Source organism: Salmo salar, chromosome 15, assembly GCF_965601325.2.
Source record: "Salmo salar chromosome 15, fSalSal1, whole genome shotgun sequence".
In the NCBI taxonomy this organism is placed as follows: Eukaryota; Metazoa; Chordata; class Actinopteri; order Salmoniformes; family Salmonidae; genus Salmo; species Salmo salar.
The window spans coordinates 114,588,281-114,607,427 of NC_138305.1; the positions used below are offsets into that span (position 1 = coordinate 114,588,281).

Sequence of the window (19,147 nt, forward strand, 5' to 3'; positions counted from 1 at the left end):
AACATGGTTTTAGAATCTTTAGCAAATTTATTGAAAATGAAATACAGAATGAAGTATTCACACATCTCAATACATGTTAGCATCACATTTGGCAGCTATTAGAGCAGTGTCTTTCTGGGTACGTCTAAGAGCTTTCCACACCATTTAAAAAATTCTTCAAAACGGTTGTTGATCATCGCTAGACAGCCATTTTAAAGCCATATACCTTCAAGCCGATTAAAGTCAAAATTAACTAGGCAACATTTACTGTCTTCTAGGTCAGCGCTATATGTTATAGGCTTGTAAGTAAGCATTCCACGGTAAGGTCTACTACACCTGTTGTATTCAGCGCATGTGACAAATATCATTTACATTTGTGCTTAACTCCCTAGCAACGGCAAGCTAGCTAAATAGCTAAATAGGACACATTAGCTAGCAAGTGCAAGCTAACTAGCTAAATTGCCATACATGTTTAATGCTTTTCAACCTGTGCCCAAATTAATGTCATTGGTTCAGAGTTTGTTCAGAGTTTGTTGTGATATTTTAACCTGCGTGTTGTGATCACGTTTGGTGTGGGGGGGATAAAATACATTTATGCCCGATAGCGCAGCGCAGCCGGTTTGGGTTCCGTGTTAGAGTTACCAGACTCAGAAATTGCAGCCCAAATAAATGCTTCAAAGAATTCAACTAATAGACACATCTCAACATCAACTGTCCAGAGGAGACTGTGTGAATCAGGCCTTCATGGTCGAACTGCTGCAAAGAAACCACTACTAAAGGACACCAATAAGAAGAAGAGACTTGCTTGGGCCAAGAAACACGAGCAATGGACATTAGACTGGTGGAAATCTGTCCTTTGGTCTGATGGGTCCAAATTGGAGATTCTTGGTTCCCACCGCCGTGTCTTTGTGAGACGCGGTGTGGGTGAACGGATGATCTACGCATGTGTGGTTCCCACCGTGAAGCATGGAGGAGGAGGTGTGAGGGGGTGGTGCTTTGCTAGTGACAGTCAGTGATTTATTTAGAATTCAAGGCACACTTAACCAGCATGGCTACCACAGCATTCTGCAGCAATACGCCATCCCATCTGGTTTGGGCTTAGTGGGACTATCATTTGTTTTTCAACAGGACAATGACCCAACACACCTCCAGGCTGTGTAAGGGCTATTTGACCAAGAAGGAGAGTGATGGAGTGCTGTATCAGTTAACCTGGCCTCCACAATCGCCTGAGCTCAACCCAATTGAGTTGGACCGCAGAGTGAAGGAAAAGCAGCCAACAAATGCTCAGCATATGTGGGAACTCCTTCAAGACTGTTGGAAAAGCATTCCAGGTGAAGCTGGTTGAGAGAATTCCAAGTGTGTGCAAAGCTTTCATCTAGGCAAAGGGTGGCTACTTTGAAGATTCTAAAATATTATATAGATTTGTTTAACACTTTTTTGGTTACTACATGATTTCATGTGTTATTTCATAGTTTTGATGTCTTCACTATTATTCTACAATGTAGAAGGAAAAACCCTTGAATGAGTAGGTGTCCAAACTTTTGACTGGTACTGTATGCTAACAATACCTTGAATATTACTGGTTTACTTGTCAGATACGAAGATGAGTAGAGATGAAGCAGCAACGACCAGCCCGAGGAAGATCAGCAAGGATTAACCATTACACACCGAGGGTGCAGCCTACTGTGGTCTTCAGCAGGGTTTCCCCAAACGGCAACACCCGTTCATCCAGAGCTTCCTGAAATGGGTCTCCATGGCCGAGCAGCAAATGCCCTTTGTATCGCAGACATCAACCTTGATGGATTTGCTTTCATTGTTCTGTACTGCTACCAGGGTCTCACTGTAGTCATCATCCTTGGCCAAGTAACTGAAAGCCTTTGTCTTCCACCAGGTCAGGCGAATCAGGCAGAATGTCTGTTAGATAAACACACGAAATAGATGAGGGGAACTTAAAAGATAAACACTGAGACAAACAGCATCATTCACATTTAATATTTCTTCATTATTTTGGGGATTTGCGTATAATTGTTACATATTACGGCACTGTTGGAGCTAGGAATAAGCATTTCGCTACACTCGCGATAACATCTGCTAAATGTGTACGCGGTCAATAAAATTGGATTTGAGTTCAAAATGTTGCATGCAGTCTTCCAGACAAACAATATAATTCAAATGGATTTCAGTAGAGCTGACCCCAATTAGATTATTTTTAGTTGAGCAGTAGCAAATAAATATACATTGTTGGATTCGGGCTAAACTTTGAACATTGAGATATTAAAGACTTGATAGATCAGAAGCATAGAATAGAAGGAGACTGGGGTTTATGTCAGAAGTCCAGGGTTTTCTGTGGAAAGACAGATGGCTTTGGAATGTGATGGGTGGAGATCTGGGAAACTAACATGTCTCTGAGGGAGAGAGGGTAATGTATAACGTTTACATTATCAGGACATGTTACTGAGGGAGAGGGTAATGTATAACATTTACATTATGTCAGGACATGTTACTGAGGGAGAGGGTAATGTATAACGTTTACATTATGTCAGGATATGTTACTGAGGGAGAGGGTAATGTATAACGTTTACATTATCAGGACATGTTACAGAGGGAGAGAGGGTAATGTATAACGTTTACATTATCAGGACATGTCTCTGAGGGAGAGAGGGTAATGTATAACGTTTACATTATGTCAGGACATGTCTCTGAGGGAGAGAGGGTAATGTATAACGTTTACATTATGTCAGGACATGTCTCTGAGGGAGAGAGGGTAATGTATAACGTTTACATTATGTCAGGACATGTTACTGAGGGAGAGGGTAATGTATAACGTTTACATTATGTCAGGACATGTTACTGAGGGAGAGGGTAATGTATAACATTTACATTATGTCAGGACATGTTACTGAGGGAGAGGGTAATGTATAACGTTTACATTATGTCAGGACATGTTACTGAGGGAGAGGGTAATATATAACGTTTACATTATCAGGACATGTTACTGAGGGAGAGAGGGTAATGTATAACGTTTACATTATCAGGACATGTTACTGAGGGAGAGAGGGTAATGTATAACGTTTACATTATCAGGACATGTCTCTGAGGGAGAGAGGGTAATGTATAATGTTTACATTACGTCAGGACATGTTACTGAGGGAGAGAGGGTAATGTATAACGTTTACTTTATGTCAGGACATGTTACTGAGGGAGAGAGGGTAATGTATAATGTTTACATTATCAGGACATGTTACTGAGGGAGAGAGGGTAATGTATAACGTTTACATTACGTCAGGATATGTCACTGAGGGAGAGAGGGTAATGTATAACGTTTACATTATGTCAGGACATGTCTCTGAGGGAGAGAGGGTAATGTATAACGTTTACATTATCAGGACATGTTATTGTCCTGACATCCGGGATACTCTGGGAGGAGAGGAGAGACAGTCTTGTAAAGAAATGCATTAGATGTTCAGTTGTGGAGGAGACTCAGCCTTGGAGAGAAAGGGTTAAATATCAGTGCTTGTGTGAAATGGTTTTTTTTTTGTCTGAATTACAGCTGTAATGAACCTTTGGGAAGAATTAAACTTGGTTGAGCTTCTCTAGTGTCCGTGAGTTATTTACTCTGAAATATTTGAACCTAACAATGTAAATATTATAAATATGTATGAGTATACCATGGCACACACACACACACACACACACACACACACACACACACACACACACACACACACACAACCAGTCAAAAGTTGACACACCTACTCATTCAAGGGTTTTTCTTTATTTGTACTATTTTCTACATTGTAGAATAATAGTTAAGACATCACAACTATGAAATAAACACATATGGAATCATGTAGAAACCCAAAAAGTTAAACAAATCAAAATATTTTATATTTGAGATTCTTCAAATAGCCACCCTTTGCCTTGATGACAGCGTTGCACACTCTTCGCATTCTCTCAACCAGCTTCATGAGGTAGTCACCTGGAATGCATTTCAATTAACAGGTGTGCCTTGTTCAAAATGTTGGTCTGATGAGTCCAAATGTTAGAGTTTTGGTTCCAAACACCATGTCTTTGTGAGACGCAGAGTAAGTGAACACATGGTCTCTGCATGTGTGGTTCCCACCGTGAAGCATGGAGGTGGTGTGGGGGTGTTTTGCTGGTGACACTGTCAGTGATTTATTTAGAATTCAAAGCGCACTTAACCAGCATGGCTACCACAGCATTCTGCAGCGATACGCCATCCCATCTGGTTTGGGCTTAGTGGGACTATCATTTGTTTTTCAACAGGACAATGACCCAACACACCTCCAGGCTGTGTAAGGGCTATTTGACCAAGAAGGAGAGTGATGGAGTGCTGCATCAGATGACCTGGCCTCCACAATCACCTGACCTCACCCCAATTGAGATGGTTTGGGATTGAGTTGGACCGAAGAGTAAAGGAAAAGCAGCCAACAAGTGCTCAGCATATGTGGGAAGTCCTTCACGACTGCTGGAAAAGCATTCCTCATGATGCTGGTTGAGAGAATGCCAAGTGTGCAAAGCTTTCATCAAGGCAAAGGGTTGTTACTTTGAAGAATCTCAAATATATATTTTGATTTGTTTAACACTTTTTTGGTTACTACATGATTCCATATGTGTTATTTCATCGTTTTGTCTTCACTATTATTCTACAATGTAGAAAATAGTAAAATAAAGACAAACCCTGGAATGAGTAGGTGTCCAAACTCTCGACTGGTACTGCATTCGGAAAGTATTCAGTCCCCTTCGCTTTTATAGCCTTATTCTAAAATGGATTAAATTATTTCCTTAATCTACGCACAATACCCCATAATGACAAATCGAAAACAGGTTTATAGATATGTTTGCAAATGTATAAAAAATTAAAATACCTTATTTACATAAGTATTCACACCCTTTGCTATGAGACTCGAAATTGAGCTCAGGTGCATCCTGTTTCCATTGATCATCCTCGAGATGTTTCTACAACTTGATTGGAGTCCACCCGTGGTAAATTTAATTGATTGGACATGATTTGGAAAGGCACACACCTGTCTATATAAGGTCCAACAGTTGACAGTGCATGTCAGAGCAAAAACCAAGCCATGAGGTCGAAGGAATTGTCCGTAGAGCTGAGACAGGATTGTGTCGAGGCACAGATTTTGGGAAGGGTACCAAAAAAGTGTCTGCAGCATTGAAGGTCCCCAAGAACTCAGTGGCCTCCATTCTATTGAATTTTCTATTATCCCCTTTTCTCTCCAATTTCCTGGTATCCAATTAGTAGTTACAGTCTGGTCTCATCGCTGAAACTCCCGTACGGACTCGGGAGAGGCGAAGGTCGAGAGCACTGCGTCCTCCGAAACACGACCCCAACCAAGCCGCACTGCTTCTTGACACAATGTCCTCTTAACCCGGAATCCAGCCGCACCAATGTGTCGGAGGAAACACCGTCCAGCTGGCGATCGTGTCAACCTTCCCCGGACAACGCTGGGCCAAGTGTGTGCCGCCCCATCTGTTTCCCGGTCACGGCCGGCTGCGACAGAGCCTGGATTCGAACCCAGAATCCCCAGTGGCACAGTTACCACTGCGCACCCAGGAGGCCACAGTGGCCTCCATCATTCTTAAATGGAAGAAGTTTGGAACCACCAAGACTCTTCCTAGAGCTGGCCGCCCGGCCAAACTGAGCAAATCAGGGGAGAAGGTAGTCACTCTGACAGAGCTCCTCTGTGGAGATGGGAGAACCAACCAGAAGGACAACCATCTCTGCAGCACTCCACCAATCAGGCCTTTATGGTAGAGTGGCCAGATTGAAGCCACTCCTCAGTAAAAGGCACATGACAGCCCACTTGGTGTTTGCCAAAAGGAACCTAAACAACTCTCAGACCATGAGAAATAAGATTCTCTGGTCTGATGAAACCAAGATAATACTCTTTAGGCTGAATGCCAAGTGTCATGTCTGGAGGAAACTTGGCACCATCCCTACGGTGAAGCAAGGTGGTGGCAGCATCATGCTGTGGGGATGTTTTTCAGCTGCAGGGACTGGGAGACTAGTCAGGATCGAGTTGAAGGTGAACAGAGCAAAGTACAGAGAGACGCTCCCCATCCAACCTGACAGAGCTTGAGAGGATCTGCAGAGAAGAATGGGAGAAACTCCCCGAATCCAGGTGTGCCAAGCTTGAAGCCTCATACCCAGGAAGACTTGCGGCTGTAATCGCTGTCAACGGTGCTTCAACAAAGTACTGAGTAAAGGGTCTGAATACTTACGTAAATGTGATACATTTTTTTATACATTTGCAAAAATGTCTAAAAACCTGCTTTTGCTTTGTCATTATGGGGCATTGAGTGTAGATTGATGAGGGGAAAAAAACTATTTAATCCATTTTAGAATAAAGCTATAACGTAACGTTGGAAAAGGGGTCTGAATAATTTTCACTGACTGTATGTATATCTGTTTTATGACACCGGAGATATCCGTCTTATTCGCGCCCATCTCATTGAACTAATCCATTGGAGGCCGCGGGGATGGCACCGTCCAATAAGGAGAGTGTGGTTAAGATGCACGTCTCTCTCCAGAATGTTCCCTCTCCTGACAATTTGTGCACATTCACTGTTTCATACCTCCATTGTCTGAATTGTTTGCGTTTGATTGTTAGTGTATATCAATTCTCCATTACATTTATCACCAGTACTACATCTACTTTTAATTCCTATAAATTATAAATCTACAATGTTTGTTTGGTTACGTTAATGTCTGTTACATGCATTCAATATATATTATTATTCCAGTCTTTTATCGTTCTCATTGTCAGAGTGGACACATTGTTTGCAGAGCGCAAAAAAAAAACCTAGGCTACACTTGTGAGAAAACATTTTTGGTTTATTACATTCCATTTACAAGTTGTCAATTTAGTCATTGTGTTTTGTTTGGAGCGGTCCTGCGAATGTTGAGTAAGGACGTGCACCTGATTTAAGTTTATAGGCTACCTTGATGCGCGCAAATATAGACATATAAATATGCCCGTTTGGGGATGTGATAGTATTTCTGATTGGTTTAACGCACCACCGCTAATGAATGACTTGTGGAGCTTCTCAAAGTTAGTTTTTTTTTCCTTCACCTCAAAAACATCAAGCAAACAAAGTCTGTGTTTACATCCATTGAGAATTACAATAGTTCCTCGATGTATTTGAAAAATCTTTCCAGCTCTCTCCCTTTGCGACAACCACTCAGCGTAAAAAGGGAAAAACGTCAAAGCTCTTATCCAGTGAAAACGTTATATAAAATTAGGCCCATCTGATTGCTTCTTATCCCTTTCTCAAAAAACCCTACAACTGTATCTGTCCTGAGCTCACTGGAGTGGGAGACTGAGGGCCCAGAATATTTGATACAATGAGGGCCCAGAATATTTGATACAATGTCGCATGTTTGCACAAGCTTCAGTTCAGACCCATTAGTTTATAGTTGATTCAATGTTTCCAGTTTGTTGCAGACAGGCCATGCGTAGTAAATGTGATTTACAGGATTTTTTATTTTAAAAAAAATCAGGATGTTTTCTACCTGCAGGCTGCAATGTTTTTATTCGTTGGCTTCATAGGCTATTTTTAACATAGTTCGTAATGGAGCCGTGCGTCCGCCGAAACGCGACCCCAACCAAGCCGCACTGCTTCTTGACACACTGCCCCTCTTAACCCGGAAGCCAGCCGCACCAATGTGTCGGAGGAAACACCGTACACCTGGCGACCTGGTCAGCGTGCACTGCACCCGGCCCGCCACAGGAGTCGCTAGAGAGCGATGGGACAAGGACATCCATGCTAGGCCAAACCCTCCCCCTAACCCGGACGACGCTGGGCCAATTGCGCGCCACCTCATGGGTCGCCTGGTCACGGCCGGCTGTGACACAGCCCAGGATCGAACCTGGGTCTGTAGTGACGCCTCAAGCACGGCGATGCAGTGCCTTAGACCGCTGCGACGCGGGATGCAATCGGATATCATTTTTATGAACCACATGTCAATGATTTTAAGATAAGACGTTATTATAAATTAAATGTAACTGTTCAACAAAAATGTTAATATGAAAACCATAACTGGCACACAGACGGGTAAAAATGGTGAGATAACTTCTCACTCCACACGAGAAAGGTTGCCGATTCCTCGTTTAGCCTATTATCGGCAAATTCAGTCAGGAAAGTAACGTCAATCTGCGAAAGCCACAAGGAGCGGGAGAAGGCTGGTCAGGTCAGGTTAAGTAAAAAAAAAAAAAAAATCTGGATATCTTGATCTCTGGCTCCCTCTTGAGAAATAGGCGTCTTATTTCATCAAACATATACAGGACACACTTCATCAGCGGGGAGCAGATAACCACAAGAGGTTTCTCAATCTTGGCGCAGATCTCGCCGCACTTAAGATTATACTCCTCAACCTGCCTTATAGGGTTTAGAGCATCTCAGGCCCATTCTGTTCCCCGTACTCCTGCCTCAACACTGTGGTACAATCTGTGCAAAAATAAAAAGTAGCACGACGGTGTCCACAATTTCCTACACCGGTTCACTACTAATACTGTAACACTTACCACAATACAAAAAGGAAATCATCATCACACAAGACTTTCCTGAATTTAAAAAATATCACCCAGTTTCTTAGGCACCTTCCTTAAAACAAATATGAACTTACCGGTAACAGAACAGGAGGTCTGGACAGAGGGATCTGTTTGCCGAGGTGACGATGTTGTCCTCTACATCTGCATGTCGTTCTTCAGGACCGTCGGGTTAGATGAAGAAGAGTGACACATTTCAGAAGAGCAGGGTCCATGTCTCTATGGCTTTGGCCCACACATCCCTGTGCCTGAGGGTGTCTGCCACAAACATCTTGTTGTTGTGTACATGCGCACAAAAAAACAAATATTCCCGGAAGATGAGTGCATTTGCTCCTGCGACCAATCACACACAGAATTGTGTCAAGTTGAGTCAGAGAACAAAGAGGGGATAACTGGACGTGAATCACTGACCAACCGACCTCAGCGTCAGCAGAGTACAGGTAATCGTTACCTCACGGCAGGTGTTCTTGGACAGTCTTCTATCATTGGCTGTTTGGGATCTGACAGCCACATTGTGTTGACACCTATAATGAACTTGAACAAAATAAATTGAGTTTATTCTTCTCATTTCTACAAAACAGAAAAATGATTTACTGGTATAGGGTAGAAGACCATAAATAGGAAGATACTAAACAAACGAGAAATGTGTGAGAGGGAAAGAGCGTGCGTGACACCACAGTGTAGCTTACCTTAAAGAAAAAAACCGTTGTCCTTTACTTGTGACCTCCAAGTGACTCCTGACTTGTGTCTTCTGTAGCCTCACTGAACTGGCTTACTCCTTCAATTACCATTGGAAAGGATGCCTCAAAAGCACAGTGGTCTGTTTGTGTGAGCTTCTCCTCATGGGCACAGACATGTTTCCTGAACCAACGAGGTAATCAACTCCATGTAGTTGTCAGTGACTATAGGTCACCAAATGTTTGAACATGCAACCTAAAGACTAGTTTTTCATCATGAATTCATTAAAATGATCAATCTGTCTTAATAACCTTCAGTTGTGGCTACTCAGTGCATTTTTTTTTTTCCTCTTTCACAAGCCCAGAGACCTGCAAGATGAAAAACCATGAATGAAAGTAACAATCACTAGTCAAAATACAAAATATCTAATACATAAAAGACTCATATTTAAGCTATTTTATACGAGAATGACTGGTATCTTACCTAGCTGTCGCGCTATTGCCATTCATCTTCTCATATGAGGTGAGAACTCGCGACTGGAGGAGGCTCTCTGTTTTGACTGGTGTCCCGTCTATGCTAATGACCAAAAACCTGCTAGCTAGCTAGCTAAGCTAGCTAGCTAGCTAACCAACAACTCTAAAAATGTATTTCAAAGACAAGTGATCATTGTGCAAATGTATTGTTTTAATTAAACATTGGAGACGAAGGGTGCGTTCGTAAATTCACTCTGTCTATTCCGATTTCAGAGCACCTTCCGTCTGAGTGTGCCAGAGCGCAGAATAACTGACCTATTTACTAACGCTCAAAACCGGTTGAATATGGCCGGTGTCGACAACAAAAAGAGTAATTAAATTGTTACCAGCAGCAATTAGTCACCAACGCTCTGGATAAAATACAAACAGCCTAACCAGCTCTGCTAGGGAGAGTAAAATGGTCAGAGGGAAGTGTTCTCTCATTTGTGTAGCTAGCAAGCCATCCAACGTTAGCCAATTAGCTTGGCTGCATGACTGCCGTTGTGAGGTCTAAACGCTCGGATTAATCCTCCACCAGGGCGTCCACTGTGTGCTCTGAATAACCGGATTAATCCTCCTCCTCCACCAGGGCGTCCACTGTGAATAACCGGATTAATCCTACTCCTCCACCAGGGCGTCCACTGTGAATAACCGGATTAATCCTACTCCTCCACCAGGGCCTCCACTCTGAATAACCGGATTAATCCTCCTCCACTGTGCTCTCTGAATAACTGGATTAATCCTCCTCCTCCACTGTGCGCTCTGAATAACCGGATTAATCCTCCTCCTCCACTCTGAATAACCAGATTAATCCTCCTCCTCCACTCTGAATAACCGGATTAATCCTACTCCTCCACTGTGCGCTCTGAATAACCGGATTAATCCTACTCCTCCACTCTGAATAACCAGATTAATCCTCCTCCTCCACTCTGAATAACCGGATTAATCCTACTCCTCCACTCTGAATAACCGGATTAATCCTACTCCTCCACTCTGAATAACCGGATTAATCCTACTCCTCCACTCTGAATAACCGGATTAATCCTACTCCTCCACTCTGAATAACCGGATTAATCCTACTCCTCCACTCTGAATAACCGGATTAATCCTACTCCTCCACTCTGAATAACCGGATTAATCCTCCTCCTCCACTGTGTGCTCTGAATAACCAGATTAATCCTCCTCCTCCACTGTGTGCTCTGAATAACCGGATTAATCCTCCTCCTCCACCAGGGTGTCCACTCTGAATAACCGGATTAATCCTACTCCTCCACTCTGAATAACCGGATTAATCCTCCTCCTCCACTCCGAATAACCGGATTAATCCTCCTCCTCCACTCCGAATAACCGGATTAATCCTCCTCCTCCACTCTGAATAACCGGATTAATCCTCCTCCTCCACTCTGAATAACCGGATTAATCCTACTCCTCCACTGTGCGCTCTGAATAACCGGATTAATCCTACTCCTCCACTCTGAATAACCGGATTAATCCTCCTCCTCCACTCTGAATAACCGGATTAATCCTACTCCTCCACTCTGAATAACCGGATTAATCCTACTCCTCCACTCTGAATAACCGGATTAATCCTACTCCTCCACTCTGAATAACCGGATTAATCCTACTCCTCCACTCTGAATAACCGGATTAATCCTACTCCTCCACTCTGAATAACCGGATTAATCCTACTCCTCCACTCTGAATAACCGGATTAATCCTACTCCTCCACTCTGAATAACCGGATTAATCCTACTCCTCCACTCTGAATAACCGGATTAATCCTACTCCTCCACTCTGAATAACCGGATTAATCCTCCTCCTCCACTGTGTGCTCTGAATAACCGGATTAATCCTACTCCTCCACTGTGTGCTCTGAATAACCGGATTAATCCTACTCCTCCACCAGGGTGTCCACTCTGAATAACCGGATTAATCCTACTCCTCCACTCCGAATAACCGGATTAATCCTACTCCTCCACTCCGAATAACCGGATTAATCCTACTCCTCCACTCCGAATAACCGGATTAATCCTACTCCTCCACTCCGAATAACCGGATTAATCCTACTCCTCCACTCCGAGTAACCGGATTAATCCTACTCCTCCACTCCGAATAACCGGATTAACCCTACTCCTCCACTCCGAGTAACCGGATTAACCCTACTCCTCCACTCCGAGTAACCGGATTAACCCTACTCCTCCACTCCGAGTAACCGGATTAATCCTACTCCTCCACTCCGAATAACCGGATTAATCCTACTCCTCCACTCCGAGTAACCGGATTAATCCTACTCCTCCACTCCGAGTAACCGGATTAATCCTACTCCTCCACTCCGAGTAACCGGATTAATCCTACTCCTCCACTCCGAGTAACCGGATTAATCCTACTCCTCCACTCCGAGTAACCGGATTAATCCTACTCCTCCACTCCGAGTAACCGGATTAATCCTACTCCTCCACTCCGAGTAACCGGATTAATCCTACTCCTCCACTCCGAGTAACCGGATTAATCCTACTCCTCCACTCCGAGTAACCGGATTAATCCTACTCCTCCACTCCGAGTAACCGGATTAATCCTACTCCTCCACTCCGAATAACCGGATTAATCCTACTCCTCCACTCCGAATAACCGGATTAATCCTACTCCTCCACTCCGAATAACCGGATTAATCCTACTCCTCCACTCCGAATAACCGGATTAATCCTACTCCTCCACTCCGAATAACCGGATTAATCCTACTCCTCCACTCCGAATAACCGGATTAATCCTACTCCTCCACTCCGAATAACCGGATTAATCCTACTCCTCCACTCCGAATAACCGGATTAATCCTACTCCTCCACTCCGAATAACCGGATTAATCCTACTCCTCCACTCCGAATAACCGGATTAATCCTACTCCTCCACTCCGAATAACCGGATTAATCCTACTCCTCCACTCTGAATAACCGGATTAATCCTACTCCTCCACTCTGAATAACCGGATTAATCCTACTCCTCCACTCTGAATAACCGGATTAATCCTCCTCCTCCACTCTGAATAACCGGATTAATCCTCCTCCTCCACCAGGGCGTCCACTCTGAATAACCGGATTAATCCTACTCCTCCACTCTGAATAACCGGATTAATCCTACTCCTCCACTCTGAATAACCGGATTAATCCTACTCCTCCACTCCGAATAACCGGATTAATCCTACTCCTCCACTCCGAGTAACCGGATTAATCCTACTCCTCCACTCCGAATAACCGGATTAATCCTACTCCTCCACTCCGAATAACCGGATTAATCCTACTCCTCCACTCCGAATAACCGGATTAATCCTCCTCCTCCACTGTGCTCTCTGAATAACCAGATTAATCCTACTCCTCCACTGTGCTCTCTGAATAACCCGAGAGCGAAACTCTGCCGCTCCAGATTGGATTGATGAACACACTCTAAATATTATTTCCAGTTCGCCCATGTAAACAGATCAGGTTCTATTTTCTACAGGAAGTCTATTCCCTCTGCGATATTTTGTTGGGCTTCATCATTTGATGTAAACTGACGCCGTGCTTGGTTCACTCCACACAGATTTATGGTGACCAATAAAGTAAAGGAGATCTCCTTTAAGATAATCCATAGATGCTATCCGTGTAATAGCTTGATTTCTAAATACATACTTGATGTTACCAGTGAATGCAGTTTTTGTGAACTAGAAACTGAATCTATTGAACACTTATTCTGTAATTGTTTATATAGTGAAGTGTTCTGGATTGATGTAAAACTATATCTTGGCCTCTAATTGCATACAACCATTGAAATGTCTAAGTTTGACATATTATTTTACTACGCTGATTCCACAATTGAACGTGAGTATGTCATAAATCTCTTTATTTTATTAGGAAAATGTTTAATCCACAAATCAACATTTATGAAGAAAAAGCCCCTTTTCTTAATTTTTTTATCTGATGTGGAAAACTAATTAGAGTCTTTAAAACGTATACAAAACAAAATGTCAAAAAAATGTATTCGCTATATGTCTGTATTTGATTTGATATAATGTGGAATAGTTTTATTTATTTCTCATTTCTTTGGAATCCCTCTGGCTGTTATGTTTATGTTTTGCATGTTACTGTTAAAATAAAATACATTAAAAATAAAATAAAAATCAGCTCAATCAGAAAGATGTCAATTCTGCCAATGACAGGATTGCATGAAATATTCTGCTTGTATGTTTCTGATTGTAAAAAAAAAAAAATGGATGAAGAGATGCTTCATGTCAAATTAAAATGTCCATTATTCTCTTGTGGAAAAAAGGTGGCTAACGAGGTTAACGTCTTGCTAGCTCGATGAGGACATGACCTAAACTAACTACATCTCATATGGCCAACATCAGAGTACATTTCTTACTGGCTAGTGGATTCACATATGAAATTGTCACGATATTATATATTTTTTTTTTTTTAATTGTCACGATATTACGTAGCTAGCCAGGTATCGAGCAAGCAAATACATTAGAACGATATGAACATCCCCCTTATGAGTATGAATGACAAGAGGTCAACCACCTTGCACGGCTAGAAACGCAACCCCATATCAGAGACCAAAACCAACCACACACGACCCTTACCCTTCACTCGTCCACAGCATCAGCGGCACCTGTTCGTCACATTTCCCGGAGGAGAAGGTGCACAACATGGCTAGAAATGCCGCCATACAGCCCCGACCAGACATCATCCTGTGTTCAGCCGCCATCTTTCCTCAGGAGCCTTACTGGGAATGACGACGTGCCCGTCCACCACGTGACCCCAACCATGCGTCTCAATTGGACGCGGTTGATTGACAGCCGAGTGTAGACGGAAATTATCGAGTCAAGTCGGGGAGGTAAATATGCACCGATACCAATTAAATTGGACAATTTATGCTATTTGTAGGAAACGTGACAGTAGCTAGGTTTCCATTCCAATTGGCGACAGTTTTTATTTGAATATTCTAGAAACGATGCGCAGTGGTATGTTTTATCTAAATGGACTTGTTGCAGGTACATATCAGTGCGTGAAGACAGTTTGTTTGGCTACAGATGAAATAAATTATGATGAACTTCACAGGGTGGTGAAAGTGCACGGTGATGAGCTTGATGCTGGTTTCCAATAAATATCGAGGGACTTATTCTGGTGACATGATGATCGATGTTTGACAAATAAAAATATTCTCGCTCTTATCCATAATAATGTCATCATGTAGACTAGACAACCTGCAGTTTACCTGCAGATAGACTAGATAACCCGCACAGCCTAGATTCACTGTATCTGCAAGCTGTTAGAGCGCAGGTTGCCAAAACCAGAGTAGACACATTATTATAATTTTTTTGCATCTGAGCTCTTAGCGTGCGTCTTTCCCTTATTTTCTAGTTTTCTACCCCGCTAGCCAGCACCTCGCCTTTATAGGTGTGCGTTTCTTTTTTCTAGATAGACACATTATTTAACACAGCAATTTTTGTGACAAAACTATCGGTAGATTTGAAAATGCAAAGTAAACGTAGTGAAGTGAAGAAGTACATTGTGTGCACTATGCATGGCTTCCGGAGTCGTAGTGGGATGACCGCACAACATAACATCACGTGACTCCAAATGTTCTTCTAGATGATCGTTACTATTCAATATTTGCGCATAAAGACGTTTCCACCGCAATTTTCCGCATAATTAATTTTACCGACAAAAAAATAAATAAATCCCAACATCCACAGTTTTTATGAGAATAAAGTCACACTGTCAAAGAAATCATAATCAGGACAGCTGTATGAAGCCAGATAGCTGCCAAAAGGTTGAACATAGGTTTCTTTGGGATAGTATGAAAAGCCATACATAAATTGTTAAGAGGATCGTAAGAAAAGCCATGCGTTAAAAATTAAATGTAATAGTTAAATTACATCTGTAAACTTACAAATCCTATGTTACGACTATGAATGAACGTTGAATTACATTTAGTCATTTAGCAGACACTCTTATCCATACATTTTTTTATGTTTTTTTTTTGAACTGGCCCCCCATGGGAATCGAACCCACAACCCTGGCATTGCACACACCATGCTGGCGTTGCAAACACCATGCTCTACCAACTGAGCCACAGGGAAGACCACCAATTCTTACTTTACCTCTCTCCCTTCAGTCTGTTACAGATCTTTTTTAGTACGTACAAGCTGTCAGGAACGTGGCATCTGCAAAGGACATGAACCCGAACGTAGCTGTTCGAAGTTAGCTGGTCAATCAAACAACTCTAGGCCAGACTTTAGTTGCTTCGCAGCTTCCGGGTTTAATTTCTAAAACAGTTTAGAATTTGTTTTAGACCTGCATTCAATAACGACGTTATACCAGTAGATGGCGTAGTATAGGCTCACACCTTCAGCTAATGACTTGTGTGAGAATGATACTATAAAGACACAGAAGAGTCTTGTCTAGAATAACCGTCTGAAGGTAAATCTGATTTAGTCTCGGCCTATTCCGCTATCTAAATATGCCATGCTGCTGTGTGTTATTTAATGGACATTTAATTGCATAAATTGTATAGCCGCGTAATGTGGTGATCACGTAACCTAACGAATCCCGCTTGTCCCAGTATTTGTGAGCACGGACTGTAGGGCCTTATGTTAGGAATTATGACTGTTGTGTTTGTGAATTCCACTCTGTATGTCGGCTTGTTATAGCCATTTGCATGGCTCAACCCCATCACACAGAGGATATATCCATATCAATAAATGAGACAAAACTAAATATTGATTAAGTCTTGGCTATGACCTGTCCTGAGCCAAATGGTCTAGACTACCTACAGCCCAGATCTGTTTTCCCTATCAGTCACTGTGCGGCTTTTTGTTTCGCATGTATTTAGAGGCCTGTGAACTAGGGTCTCTTTCTAAGGGGAGGTCTATAATAAAAACAAAATATAATTCAAAAATTATTCCGCAAGACACCAGTACGCGAAATGAAAGAACTGTGGAAATTGTAGATGAGTTTGAATTCACACATGGATTTCAATAAACAAATGGATGAGTGTTCTATTCTCTTTGATTTAGTTCCTATGGCAACTCAGACGGATGACTGAATGGATGACTGAACTGAATGAAGGATGACTGAATGGATGAGTGTTCTATTCTCTCTGATTTAGTTCCTATGGCAACTCAGACGGATGACTGAATGGATGACTGAACTGAATGAAGGATGACTGAATGGATGACTGAACTGAATGAAGGATGAATTAAATGATCTGTTGGAGTGATGAGTTGAAAGCATTATGCATGTTCTGCACTCCATTTGGCTAGAAGGCATATAGTCCTACATTAGGGTATAACAACTGTATGGCTGCATGCATCCAGAAGGGCATCTTCTGAGGCTGAGGGGGGCTTTTCTGAAGGAACATGGTGTTGTGGTGCTGCATGGAGATCACAAGCTCTTCAACTGGGCAGCAGTGGAGAGACGGAGGGAAGAGCCTATACGGAAAATACCTAAGACCACTGCAATACCTATGACCACTGCAACAGAGTTACTGTAATGTGTGGGAAGACTTAGCCTACGTTTAACCTCTCCCTTATTCATTTTAATGTCCATATGTTCATCACCTGATTCATATAAATCACGTCAAATTACTTTACATTCATATTAACCCCTTTTACAGAATATGCTTTGGCAAGATTGTGAGTGATGAAATACAGTACCAGTTAACAGTTTGGGCACACCTACTCATTCAAGGGGTTTTCTTAATTTTTTTACTATTTTCTACATTGTATCATTATAGTGAAGACATCAAAACTATGAAATAGCACATATGGAATCATGTAGTTTATCAAAAAAGGTGTTAAACAAATCAAAATATATTTAAAATATATTTTATTTGAGATTCTTCAAAGTAGCCACCCTTTGCCTTGATGACAGCTTTGCACACGCTTGGCATTCTCTCAACCAGCTTCACCTGGAATGCTTTTCTAACAGTCTTGAAGGAGTTCCCACATATGCTGAGCACTTGTTGGCTGCTTTTCCTTCACTCTGCGGTCCAACTCATCCCAAACTATCTCAATTGGGTTGAGGTCGGGTGATTGTGGAGGCCAGGTCATCTAGGAGACACTCAAGTTTGTTAATACAATATCTCTTGACACAATAATGAAAATAATCATGCCTCTAAACCTTCAAGCTGCATACTGGACCCTATTCCAACTAAACTACTGAAAGAGCTGCTTCCTGTGCTTGGCCCTCCTATGTTGAACATAATAAATGGCTCTCTATCCACCGGATGTGTACCAAGCTCACTAAAAGTGGCAGTAATAAAGCCTCTCTTGAAAAAGCCGAACCTTGACCCAGAAATTATAAAAAACTATCGGCCTATATCGAATCTTCCATTCCTCTCAAAAATGTTAGAAAAAGCTGTTGCACAGCAACTCACTGCCTTCCTGAAGACAAACAATGTATACGAAACGCTTCAGTCTGGTTTTAGACCCCATCATAGCACTGAGACTGCACTTGTGAAGGTGGTAAATTACCTTCTAATGGTGTCAGACCGAGGCTCTGCATCTGTCCTCGTGCTCCTAGATCTTAGTGCTGCTTTTGATACCATCGATCACCACATTCTTTTGGAGAGATTGGAAACCCAAATTGGTCTACACGGACAAGTTCTGGCCTGGTTTAGATCTTATTTGTCGGAAAGATATCAGTTTGTCTCTGTAGATGGTTTGTCCTGCAAATCAACTGTACATTTCGGTGTTCCTCAAGGCTCCATTTTAGGACCACTATTGTTTTCACTATATATTTTACCTCTTGGTGATGTCATTCAGAAACATAATGTTAACTTTCACTGCTATGCGGACGACACACAGCTGTACATTTCGATGAAACATGGTGAAGCCCCAAAATTGCCCTCGCTGGAAGCCTGTGTTTCAGACATAAGGAAGTGGATGGCGGCAAATGTTCTACTTTTAAACTCAGACAAAACAGAGATGCTTGTTCTAGGTCCCAAGAAACAAAGAGATCTGCTGTTGAATCTGACAATTAATCTTGATGGCTGTACAGTCGTCTCAAATAAAACTAAAGGACTGGTCTGCCTATCCATGTGAGAGACGCAGACTCGGTCTCGACCTTTAAGTCTTTATTGAAGACTCATCTCTTCAGTAGGTCCCAGTTAACCCACTGGTCCTAGGCCGTCATTGAAAATAAGAATTTGTTCTTTACTGACTTGCCTAGTTAAATAAAGGTAAAATAAAATAAAAAATAAATAAATAAAAAATCATTGAGTGTAGTCTGGCCCAGGAGTGTGAAGGTGAACGGAAAGGCACTGGAGCAACGAACCGCCCTTGCTGTCTCTGCCTGGCCGGTTCCCCTCTCTCCACTGGGATTCTCTGCCTCTAACCCTATTACAGGGGCTGAG

The 19,147-nt window shown here is 42.3% G+C and overlaps 1 protein-coding gene and 1 long non-coding RNA gene across 4 annotated transcripts in view; both read right to left on the bottom strand.

Moving 5' to 3' along the window:
* Positions 1 to 15,978, bottom strand: part of LOC106572983 (V-type proton ATPase subunit S1) — a 42,034-nt gene extending 26,056 nt beyond the window's left edge. The window contains exon 1 of one of the 2 annotated variants that reach the window (XM_045696583.2): positions 14,370 to 15,978. In XM_045696583.2, the coding sequence (XP_045552539.1) occupies positions 14,370 to 14,494 (125 nt within the window). In that variant the 5' untranslated portion in view covers positions 14,495 to 15,978. The remainder of the gene's footprint in view (positions 1 to 14,369) is intronic. The other variant, XM_045696584.2, reaches the window with a different exon arrangement.
* Positions 8 to 14,363, bottom strand: LOC106572985 (uncharacterized). 2 transcript variants are annotated; one of them, XR_001321234.3, is made up of 3 exons: positions 9,257 to 14,363; positions 8,645 to 9,101; positions 8 to 1,893 (listed from the first exon to the last, which is right to left on the bottom strand). It is a non-coding gene; the product is annotated as an uncharacterized LOC106572985 (long non-coding RNA). The 2 variants fall into 2 exon arrangements; XR_014380736.1 differs by having other exon boundaries at positions 8,645 to 14,363.
* Positions 15,979 to 19,147: the final 3,169 nt, after the last annotated feature.